This window comes from Trichoplusia ni, chromosome 8, assembly GCF_003590095.1.
Source record: "Trichoplusia ni isolate ovarian cell line Hi5 chromosome 8, tn1, whole genome shotgun sequence".
NCBI classification, from domain to species: domain Eukaryota; kingdom Metazoa; phylum Arthropoda; class Insecta; order Lepidoptera; family Noctuidae; genus Trichoplusia; species Trichoplusia ni.
In genome coordinates this window covers 10,958,118-10,970,490 of record NC_039485.1, presented here as the reverse complement: position 1 = coordinate 10,970,490, position 12,373 = coordinate 10,958,118, and the positions used below count along the sequence as shown (strand labels likewise).

Sequence of the window (12,373 nt, the reverse complement as noted above, 5' to 3'; positions counted from 1 at the left end):
AAGAAATCTCTAGCTAAATAGCGGAATTGATGTCCTGGTGGGTCGTTAACGTGATGCCTATACATAAATTAATTAACATTCTTCTAGTACCCTAGTAGTGTCCACAGCAAGTTGGTGACAAGTTATTACAAAAATCAACGTTTGATATAGAGGTACTATTTACCTATACGACTGCGCGGTAGTCTGTGTGTGATTTTCTAGACTAGTTACGTGTACTATAAAATTGCGTTTAACCAGTCGGTACTAAAAGTTCGCATGATGATATTGTTCACACACACTGTTTAACTTGCATTGCTTCGTAACTTAATACACGATGGTTATACTAAGACTACGTGGGATCTAAGTACTCTAAGTAGTGTCTACTTATTTGCTGCAACTTAGCTAATAATAATAGGTGAATAAGGAAACAGTGACACGTGAATGTTCTTTGTATTCAAGTTATGTTAAAATGACTAAGGTATACGTTAGAAACTTGATGCTAGTCTTTTTTTAAACTATAACATAAAATAGTCTTTAGTCTGGAAACTTTCCAACTTTTAATTAAAGTATGAAAAAGTTGAAATATGCTTGTGAATAATAGCTTGTATCCATGTTTAAGCTCTGTGTTTGCAATTTTAAGGTTTTTTTATCGTTGTGCTTTAGTTTTGATGACACTCGAGTTCGGGAAACCTTGACCTAAAAACATACATTTCCTATTTGATTAGGTCAGTGACCACTTTATACTGTAGTAGATCTATAATGAGCAGGTATGGTTCCGTAATTTAATGCCAGTTCCTTCTCCAACTAGAAAATGAAATACTCCCAGTAGTAGTTTTAAATGGCTATACGTATAGCATAGTTTACCTTAGGTGAAGCCAAATTATATTCGACGTAAAATACAATTCCGCAACGCGTAACCTTAAACGCAATTTTCGCCCAAAGCCTTTTTAATTTCCTCGATCGTATCAGTGTATAGCAGTAAAGCATGCGACAAAAAACGCAAATCACTGTTCCTTCGTACGTACACCAACATTTTACGATGCTATTAAGTGACCAACGAACGTACGACTATTATAAAAATTCTTGAAAGTTCATTTCACTAAATCCAGCATTACTGTACCTTAACTTCTAAATACCTTGTTCTATATAATTAATTGTGAGGAAACACGCGATCGCGCTTTTTCTAACAAAGTTTATTCAGATTGCTTACACAACCATTTTGTACAATAAATGGATGTAATTTATATAAATAAAGTCAACTTTGAGAACGAGTCTTTGGAAAATATTCGTCCATTATTAAGATTTATTTATCTAAAGCTAAATTAATGTAACTTCTTTGAATATTTGCGAACTGTAGAGTACGAAATTTGTTTAACTATTTTTAATAAAAATAAACGTCTATTAAATGACTTCGTTTTACTACAATTACATCAAACATTGTCTTCGTTAAATATTTGAAAAATTTAATGAATTGAACTTGCCACCTGCAGATTTAAATTGACTGCAACCAATATGAAGTTGCAAAGTTCACTCATTAGTGTTGAAAACTTAGCGAATTCATTAGTCAAACAAGCACATTTATGCCTGATTTTATCATTAATACAGTAAGTCACAACAGTAGACGTACATCGATGTTGGATTCGACGAACAGTTTGAGTGCGAAAATCCGTTTTAAAGTTAAGATAAGCCCGAATTACTACCAGGGTGGTCAACAAGGCCTTAAGAGGCAATGGTACGACTTCTGGGAGTCTTTATTTGCGGGTGTAAAGTAGAGATGCCGCCTCTACGCCTTGTATTGGGCTATCAAGTTTCCGCAACCATAATAATATAACTCATAGACTTGATGGATGATTTTTTGATTCGGAATTAATTATGTAAACCGTTTATCGACAGAAGCGGAGTGCGACGGTTGCGGGGGCGATGGCGACGAGGGCCGGAATGTCAGCGAGCTGCTGCTGCCGCAGTACGCGCTGGTCACGGGCGGGCTGGCCAAGGACCACCGCCCGCTCATCACATTCCCCGACAACAACAACTTCCACGTCATCATGCCATCTGAGTACCGAAGGCTGCTACTCTACCTCACTTCTGTGCCCTCGTAAGTACAATTAAAACATTCAAACGCTCGTCGAACCAAAATTCATAGTCCGGTTAAGTTGTCAAAGAGAGCGCTCAGGATAGGTAGATAAAAACGTTAAATCGACACTAAGTTTCACTCTACCAAATAAAATATGATTGTATTAGCTAAATCTTTCCGATAATATCACTACTAGAAGTTGGAACTTAAATGATACTGGTTTCCGTATTTTATTGATAGGCATTTCAATAGTTCCTAAATACAATTAATAACGAATTTAATTTTCCAATTGACTGAATAAATTACAGAAGCCAACGAACTCATTATCATTTTAATTAACTGTTCAATAAAATAGAGTCTCTTTACTTTACAGAAGCTTTCAGTATTTGATCCTATCGCCATAATTATACACTGGAGCTGTATACAACTTATAATTACATTTTGGTATCTACTTGAATACTCGGATACTCGAATATTATATTATAACCAAGTATGGTTGTACGGTACCGGTTGAATCGATACCAGACTGAGACCATGAGTATTTGATAACTACGTCAGCGACGACAATGGCAACCAATCCTGATTGATTTTCAATTCCCTTTTAATTTTTAATTAATTGCTCTTACTCACGACCCCACTTGTGTGGATTCCGGCTTTCGATGTATAGTAAAATATGCTATATCCTTTTTCATGTTCCTAAAAGTTTATGTCGTATATTTTCAGCATAAGGAACGTAATAGTACAGCAAATTTACCTGATCACAGTCAACACCTTAAATAATGTTAAATGTTAGATTCTTATGATGAAAATTCTTTTTTCAGGTTATTAGAAGCAGAAATGGGCTTCCACATAATAATAGACCGAAGGAAAGACCGATGGAATTCCGTTAAAACAGTATTATTAAGGATCTCAGTAAGTATCTAGAATATCCATTGTATATCTAATATTTTGATGAGCTTTAACTAAAGCGATAAAAGTAGTTTCATTTCAATGTCTAACATTCGCGTAATCCTAAGAAACCACTAAAGCGATATACCATATTATAGTCAAGTCAAAGTACAACATAAAAAAAATGCTGTGTCTCTACTAAACAATTAGCTACCAAGAACGCAAACTAACCTTAACCAATTAACGTTTCAAGATATTCAGTAATAAACGTTGTCAAATGAATCTCAACACCTATAAGTAAATCATATATTGTATAGGCCTCTATACAGCACAAAGACGCACTAAATGATAAAGTGATTACAGAATGAGCATGCAATGCCTATAATATGCTATCTCTACCTTATATAATATCGTGGGATAAAATATGTGGGTCGCTTTACATAATACACGAGTCACGAAATTTCCTTAAACGTAGACCGTGATATTGAATTAACTAGAACAAATGAGTTGTTCGTTTTTTCATGGGAATTATTTTTATAAGAAGATTATGCGTAACATAAAACTTATCACATAGTTTTTTTGCTCAAATCTCAAAATTAATTGAGTTCAAAATTATAGAGCCAGCAATTTTATCGGAAGTTATAACAGCAATATAAATCAAGCATAAATAAACGTTCAACATGTTAATATTCTCATTATCTTTTCCAGGAATTCTTCCCAGGAATAATTCACGCCGTTTACGTTCTTCGACCCGCAAGTTTCCTACAAAAAGCTCTGTCAGAAGTCAGTAGTAAATTATTTAAGGAGGAGTTTAGATTCAGGGTGCTAGTCTGTTCGTCTGTGGAGGAGCTGTACGAACACTTCGATAGGTCTCAGCTGACGCCAGACCTGGGCGGCGAGCTACAGTACTCACATGCCGAGTGGATACAACAACGGATAGTAAGTGTTTACACTTAAGTAATAATCTTGTTCTAATATTGAATTAGACTGCGACCTTTGCGTGGCACCCATCAAGTATAATGCCCACGTGTAATAGGGCTGAAAATAGTAAAGCCTTGAGTGAATGTTTAGTAAACACGTAACGTTAACGGAGCTATTTTTAAGTTGCACAAACATTTAAAAAGTAAGTAAGTAAAATAGTTTTACACAGTAACGCCATCTAGTTAAGCAATATAGAACTTTCCTGAATCGCGCAGCCAAAGTTTTCGATGAGCTATTTATCTGATGTGAGTTGGGTGAAGTAAGTTATTGTTCAATGATGTCTATCCTTGCGCTCTGAACTACATGTGTGGACACATGGGAAGTTTCATATTGAGCCGATCGCCTTTATGAAAAACTGAGAACAATAATATCTAGACCGTATCATCAATTGGAGCAATTAAACATTAAAGGAAACGATTTTAGTTGTTTTTAAGTGGCGTTATATTGTAGTCAGTTTAAGAGTATTTTCTATGAAGCTACACTGCCTAATTAAGTGTTATTATTTCAGGCACTAGAAAAATTTTCTACGTTAATGAAGGAAATCTCAAGTAAATTGGACGATTTTATGCATGAGATTGTAGACTGCGATATGGGAAACGACCCTACACAAACCAAAGAATTATTAGACTGTCAGGAAAATAGGTAAAGAATCTAAAACTTACGCAAAACCGTAACTCTACATTTCCTCGTTGCAGGTTATATAATATTTATACTGTCTTTTTTTTTAGGTATAAAGCTTTAAAATCTGAACTATCGTCGGCGACGTCGCAAGGCGAAGAGTTACTGACGCAAGTGCGGAAACCAAACCTTACTTATAATATTATAAGCCATGTCGCTGCGGTTGAAAGGTATTTTTTGTCCTCACTAAACTTTTAATTTAGTTATAATACTTTACATTAAGTTGAAGGAAGAATCCTAAAAAACTACTAAATGTAAATATGTCTTCCAGCACTACGCTTTATTTGAGTTGAAAACTATAAAGTATGTCATTGTACCTCTTCATCGTAAATAATATGTTAATAATTGAAAAATGAAATAATTGGTAAATTATTTTCCAGATTATTGGTGCAACTGGAGGAGACTGAAAAACAATTTGACAATTTCTGGCAAAAACATTCCACGAAGTTAAACCATTGGCTGAAGTTCAGAACATTTTTATTAAACTTTAAACAGATGCAGGTAATCTTCGCTTAATCTAATTACAAATCAAAAAATCATTTGGCTCATATTGTTAGGACTTTAAAGGCCTAAACTGGAAATGCGTGGGCTGCTTGTTTCGATTTCTGAAGTCAAACATCGGTGTTCTCGGTGAACACACGCGATGCGATTCATCGAGATCTTTTGCTGGCCTAAAAACAAAATCAGTCACCGCTCTGTTGGTCACCAAATCCGATATATCCATACATTTCTCCTTAGAATCCATGCTATCTAAATCCCGAATATCTCGCCTTTTCTGGGCATCCAGTTGAAACGTCAACTTCTGGACTTTTCTCGACTTGTCTTCTAGCTGAGCTTTTAAATCTTCAGCCTGTTTGCTCTTCTTACTACACTCTGCTTGTAAGTTAGTTATCTTTCGTTTACATGTGTCCAATTCAGCTTTTAGTTTTTGAATATTTAACGTATTGATTTCTTCCATACATTGCAGCTTCTCTCTCGAATGTTTTGCTACACTCTCTTGGTATAAAGTCTCTTGCTCTACTTGATAGGCCCAGAAAGACATAGCTCGCATTGCGATATCCATGATAGTGTCAGGCCGCATACCAGCCAATACAATCGATTTAAAAGTCTCATTGGGTCTGAGGTCTGCTTGAATCACATCGAATTTATCCCTTAGTTCTGTTCCACAAGCAGGACATGTTAATGAATTTTCAGCTGTTCGTTTAAATTCTCTTTTACCGTGCTCAACACAAAATGCGTGCGAACACGTCGTTACCCACGCTTGATTTGATAAAGACTTTCTGCATTTGCGAAAGTTACAAACTATTTCCATGGTCGTTTCCGTTATTATATTTTTCACATTATTTATTTGCTTCCTCTTTTACTTACATTTCTAGGTTACGATAAATGACAGTTGTATTTTTTTAAAGTTACAATCGCGGCATTCGCTCCGAAAACTTTTTAATTTATCAGTTGACAGTTTTTGTTACAAAAAGTTTATCATTCTGCCTAAACTCAGTATTAGATGTTATTTTTTTTCGTATTTTTTACTATGTAATATTAATTATCTACGAAGCGTAAAAAAATACGTAAGTATTACTTGTTAATATTGTTTATTTTTTCTTTTAGGCTACTTTAGATAGTCACCTAAAGACAGCTTGCGATATGACAGAGGTAGGCGAAACAGCAAATAGGGTGGACAATCTTTTGCAAGAAGCTGGTGATTTTGAAAAACTGTGTAACTGTGACCTTGAAACTGCATCTACAGTAATCGACGATGGTACGTTTTTCGAATTTAGTTTATGTTTTAAATTGACGAAAATGTTTTAATAAAGTGATAGAGTAATTTTATGCGCAATGAAATAATAAGATTGTATGGTTACAAATTACCGTGAATCTATATTCAATTAATTTTATTTATTATATCTGGCGTCCAAAGCCACATGAGATATTATATTTATGAAAAATGATAATTCCAAATTCAAAACAATAAAATAAAATGCCGAATAATATTATTGTTGTTCTTTTGTTTTAATAGTAAATTAATATTGTTTTTTATTTTAACTTAATTGAAGTGGCATTAAAATTTAATTTTATTTGGCTTAAATTTTACTAGAAATTAAATACAGTTAATTTTGAAACGGGAAAACTATAATAATCAATTCAATTACAGGTGAAAAATTAATGCAGGACCCGCTAAGTCAAGTTGATCATATAGAGTCAAAATGCGAAGAATTAAGACGAACGAGCGCTTTACTTATTGACAAAATACAAAAACGAAACTTACTTCTGACTAAAGCAAGAGAACTTATGGACAGGATAGATAAGGTGAGAGAAAAATATAATATGTATAAATCTTTGCATACCATGTACTACTCACTACTAATATTAGAAGTCTGAACATTTGTGAGTATGAACTGTTACGTAATGAACATTGATCGCCTTTTTCAAGAATTGAATGTTGCTGTCACATTGATTTTGTAAATAATATTTAAGTCAGAGAGTGTAAATATTGTACTTTTTTCCATGGGAGTCTTTAATTTGTCACACTATGAAACTAAAGTGTAAGACAAAAATAAATTGATTTGATTTTATCTCATTATTCGTTGATTCTCATCAAACGTTTCATCATTCATCATTCAGGCAAACGATTGGTGCGCGACTGGTGTGGAGATCCTAGCGGGTGAAGGAGGTCTCATAGCTGTGGACAAGTTACTGGAGGATGCTTCGAGTTTCGGTCTGACCGCGCCGGAGTCCTTCCGCGAGATGTTGATGCAGTCAGCCACGCAGGAAACCAGGGCACTTGTGACTCAGGTATGTATGTTAGCCAAATATGTTTAAATTTCCCTTATTTTTATTACCTGACTAGTCTTCAGGGCTTGAATCGTATATATAGGGTCTTTCTCACGTTGCATGTGTGCGTTCCTCGAGTGGGTGTGCGAGTGGTTTTAAACGTTACATGAACTTTGCAAATATAAGTCAGTAATTATTAAAGCTTGAAGGGTTTGCAACTCTTGACGAAAAATGTTTGAGTTTTGTCAAATTGTTTGTTAATCAAACTACTCACGTCGCAAAAATTTACAGATTTCTGTAGGACATTAAATCAGTGCACCTAATGCTAGTAACGCTACCAATCCCTTACTTAACACTCGAGGGGCACCTCTAATGTGGGAGAACACAAATTGATATTTGACGTTTGCCATAGTACCAGAAAAGCACTAAACATAGTTCATCACGCCTTATGCGTTGTTTTGCTTACTAAAAACTTATCTATCCTTTTTTAAGAAGTAGTAAAACGTTCCCCGAGTTGGAATCAAATAAGTTTAGATAATACTACTACTACCTACTTAACACACAGGTATTGTTGTCGCAGGTGGCTCAGCGCGTGGAGGACGTGTGGCTGATGGTGTCGGTGAAGCGCGCGTCCCTGCAGCGCGCGGCCGCCCGCCCCGCGCGCCCCGTGCACGCCGTGCCGCCGCACAGCGCCGCGCCGCAACACAACACGCAGCAGGTACGTGCGGGTCATGCATACGGGGCTTCCAGCGCCAGGACACGACCAACTGAACGTGATAACAAGGGGAGGGGGGGGGGAGAGGGGCAATGGAGACGGGTGTCTTTTCAGATTATAGTTGAGCTTGAACTGAGTATAGTTGAATGAAATGGGGTGCCTTGATACTAATGAACTTGATGCATAACACAAACAAAGATAGCAGAGTGGAAAGAGTGGAAAAATCGAAGGGAGGCCTTTGCCCGGATAGCAGAAAAATAATGCTTAAGCAAAACTTTACCAATGAGAACTTTAAGAGAAAATTAGCTAATTAAATATCTGCTTAGTCTATCTAGTTTTGTGCTCGTGCGGCATTCGACAACGTCTTTATTAGGGGCCCTGTTGATATTCAAAAGCACAGGCTTTACATTATCTATTTGAAGTCGTCATACATCAGGTTTACGCGAAAGAACTGATGCTGGATCTGTTACCCACTCACTCAACATTTTTCTACACTATCTTCCTCTCCCTTAAAAACCTCTGAACCTCTTGTAGATCGTAAGGACACTTAACAAGTGCAGGATTTCTATTCAAATTAGGTTTCTTTACGAATAAATCAAAATGTATGAGCTATTGAGCACCTACCCTGTTTAAAGGACGTTAACCTCTAACGTTATTAAGATATTCTAGCATTAAGTTTACCAACAACTTGGTGCGAATTCTATGCAACCAGTAGTTGTTAGTGTAAATGTTTGTTCAGAAGCTTGTATGTGCAGAACCCGAATACATGACTTATTCGCTACGCATACAAGAGTGTTAAGACAACTAAGAATAGTGCTAGGAAATATAGCCTGTTTACGTATTAGCAAATTTTACTAATGTGTTTGCTATGATGTTCTCATATGGTAATTATAATTAGCATAATTACAAGATTTTGTGTAATTTTATCATTAGCCATTACTTGGCTTGACATTTGGTTTGAGTAAACTAGTCTAATTATCCTAGCTAATTCATTCAAGTGCGTATTTCTAACTATCTTGCTCTAGTTATTAATAGATTACCTTTTATATTGCTGACATTAATTTCTTTCGTACATAAATTTTGACCTCTTAGGTATTTCGTTCTTGCTCTACTCTTGTAAAAACATTATCCAGAAAAAAATTGTGACAATGCCACAACACTTAGCCATAATAAAATTAAAATTAATTATTATTATTAATTAAAATTAAATAAAACCAAAAATGTCTTTAAATTTTTCTTTGAGCATTGGGATATACAAGTTGTGTAGTCGGCGTCACTAATTGCTTATCAATTTCAACATTCTAAATTAGTTCTCAATTATGTTACGCGTTTTACCTTAGTATTAGGCATTACATTTCCCACAACCATTGAATAGTAATAGTCTGATAAGTAAACAGTATTATACAATTTATGTAATTAAAGTAACACAATATCCTTTTAAACTAGTTTTAATAAAAAAAACTAGATAAAACTCTTTTGAAATACACAAAAAACGATTACTCTACAGTAAATGTATCTCTTTAGCGGAAAACTCATTTAAAGAAGAATTCAAACAGTTGCAAACTTAAAAGTGTGACTGAATGCCTAATATTGGAAAGTTACGATAAAAAATCAACGAAAACATATCTGCCATTGTAATGCTAAACGCTACGTCATCGTAACAATGAGCAGACTGAGTAATGCTAAAATAGTACGTTATAATACCAAAATGTTGTAAAATCTCGTCGTTTCCTCCACAAAGCATGACGTAAGGGCATCAACAATCAAGTGCAGTGTTAACATACGCGACACCTGTGCGACTACTTTCTTGCGCGTGCGCCGGTTGCAGCGTGACCGATACGCACCGCAATGTTAAGAAACTACCGGTTGTCAACCACGAAAGTTGTTCAGATATTTTAAGGAATAATTGGATTGAGCCTGATTATTGGCAAGTTTCGCAAAAGTTGGTGCCTTATATAATTTTTGAATTATTTAAGTACCAGGTTCAAAAAATAAGAAAATAAAAGGAAACCCGTTTTATGTGATGCATGATTATGGATTGATTGAATAATGGGCTAGGCTCTAACTTGTAATGATTAAAAAATCTTAACTTTTTATCTCAAAGCTAAATCTTTTTATGTTTCTAGCAGGAGTTGAAATTTTTGCGAAGTTATTTTACTGTTGATCTAACTGATCTTTTCTAAAAGTTCAAAGAGTTATAATGTTAGTTACAAAGTTGTGGCATTTTTGCTTCCTGTTCCAGAGATTCCGAATTCAAGAGCTACTTTAAATCTAACATTCCTTCGCTCGTTAAATCGTCTCTTTAATGAAATAAGTCTTCATTAGTAATACATATTTTGGCCAGAAATAACACAAAGATATCACTGAGGTTCCATTTCCTTGTGTCATGATCAATGGCTGAATGTTGCAAATGACAGTGTTGATGAATACTCTGTATGAATACTGTTGATGAAATTTGTTTGTAAATATATTACTAGATACGAAATGGCTTGTTAATTTATTAGTCTATATGTATATTCATAGGCCTGGTATTTTTTACCTAACCTTGTATGAATGACGTTATTTTCTTTTTTGTAGAAATGAATAAGCGATGTGTTGTACATATAAGGAGCCGCGCAAACGTTGACGCTTTCCGCGTACTTGTCGATACTCGCCTGTTGCTATTAGTGATCACTGGTAGTATCTCGTACAAAATGCAAGGATTTAAGGTTTAAGGCTCAACGACAGGTTTTATGTCGAGCTATCACTGCACTTTTTGTTCGTCAGGAGTGGGAGGAAATAGTTGAACCCAAACGATGTTGTGTGCATACGCAGCAAGTGAATTATTTCGTTCTTGCTCTATGTTAATAAACCAAATGAAACAATTTATATGCGACAGACACGTATCCATATTTGCGCTTAGGCTAAGAATTGGGAAGCGCAAGAGAGACTGTATACTGACGGAGATAACAGGTAGTGTACCTCACACTACGTCATTGATACCCGTTATCTCCTAAAGGAACTCGCAGTACATTATACAGTCTCAAAGTATTTATTAAAGCTTCTCTCTCCTATTTTACCGATAAAGCATACTTTCACACAAAAAATAATAATAGTAACAACTCAGTGTCAATCTCCAAGGAAACTCATTCGTCGCTTCCGGATATAAAACACGGACTCGTTATCTCTAATGAAGATACGTGAATCGCGCAATTTATCGTAAATCGCTCGCAAAAACGCTAGTAATAGCGTAGTCTTCGCTAACGTGTAGAAAGTGTGCGCAACCTACTGAGGTCGCGTACCGCGCATGTCAAAGCGCAGCTTTCATGCCATATCGGCGCTGTGTGACGTCACTACTACGTATGTGCTCTGCTCTCCATTGTCTTTATGGAGACTTGCGTAGATCAAATGCAATAAATGGAGGAATTACGTACAGAATATTTTATGAGAAATAGCTTGTGACACAATATTTTGTTTACAATCCATATATTTATGTGGTTATAAAATGGACAAATAAATATTATTATAATTCACTGTTATATAATATTTTTATTCTGTATTTAAAATGTATATTTAATTTATGGTTTATAAATAACTTTCCAAAAAATATATCAGTTAAAACGCACATAAAATATTCATATTCTTGCAAACTATGCGACACGGAAAACTGACTATTACGTTTCAAACCAGACAGGTAATCTAAAAGGGAGAAATCGACAAAAACCTGTTAAACTAGCAAACAGGATCGCGTGCGTCCGCCAATACTTACACCGTTTCTTGACAAACTTCGAATTCCACAGGGAATTTAACTTCTCAACCATTAGAAGTTGCCCCTTTTACTTTCGTGAAACATTAAGGATTCTGGGTATGATATTGTGTCGTTAACCCACTTTGGAGTATGCGTCTCGCTTTTTATCTTCTTCGTTAGTCCGTATCTGAAAATAAACTTTGCTTCCGTGTCTATTTTTAAACATTTCGACCATTCGATATCTTCCTTATTTCCACTTATTGACTGACAGTCAGCCACATCAAACACTCCAAGTAGAAATATGTGGTTATGGTAAAAATAAATATCATCACGTTCTTATCACGTTGATAAAAATGTTTATTTTGCTTTAGACTTATAAAATATAGATAGTGCACCTCACTTGACGTTTCTGTTAGGTGAACGTGTTACGCCGAAAATTTTAAATAAACGAACATTTTATCACGCTTACTCTACATACGCTAAGGTAATAACTTTGAAATCGAAATTCACTTTGTACTCAAATGTAAATATCTTTAATTAATTAAAGTCTTGTATTTCT

The 12,373-nt window shown here is 35.2% G+C and overlaps 1 protein-coding gene across 13 annotated transcripts in view; it reads left to right on the top strand.

Annotated features, from left to right (window-relative positions):
- The window catches only part of LOC113496810 (guanine nucleotide exchange factor DBS-like), a 71,355-nt gene that overhangs the window by 27,489 nt on the left and 31,493 nt on the right, over positions 1-12,373 (top strand). For 8 of the 13 annotated variants that reach the window (XR_003400846.1, XM_026876148.1, XM_026876155.1 and 5 more), the window contains exons 2-11: positions 1,873-2,074; positions 2,875-2,965; positions 3,650-3,880; positions 4,431-4,564; positions 4,651-4,770; positions 4,981-5,101; positions 6,209-6,359; positions 6,753-6,907; positions 7,223-7,393; positions 7,953-8,090. Coding sequence is in view for 12 of the 13 variants with exons in the window: in XM_026876148.1 (XP_026731949.1) it covers positions 1,873-2,074; positions 2,875-2,965; positions 3,650-3,880; positions 4,431-4,564; positions 4,651-4,770; positions 4,981-5,101; positions 6,209-6,359; positions 6,753-6,907; positions 7,223-7,393; positions 7,953-8,090 (1,514 nt within the window). In the remaining variant the exon portion in view is untranslated. The remainder of the gene's footprint in view (positions 1-1,872; positions 2,075-2,874; positions 2,966-3,649; positions 3,881-4,430; positions 4,565-4,650; positions 4,771-4,980; positions 5,102-6,208; positions 6,360-6,752; positions 6,908-7,222; positions 7,394-7,952; positions 8,091-12,373) is intronic. The other 5 variants (XM_026876156.1, XM_026876157.1, XM_026876160.1 and 2 more) reach the window with 1 other exon arrangement.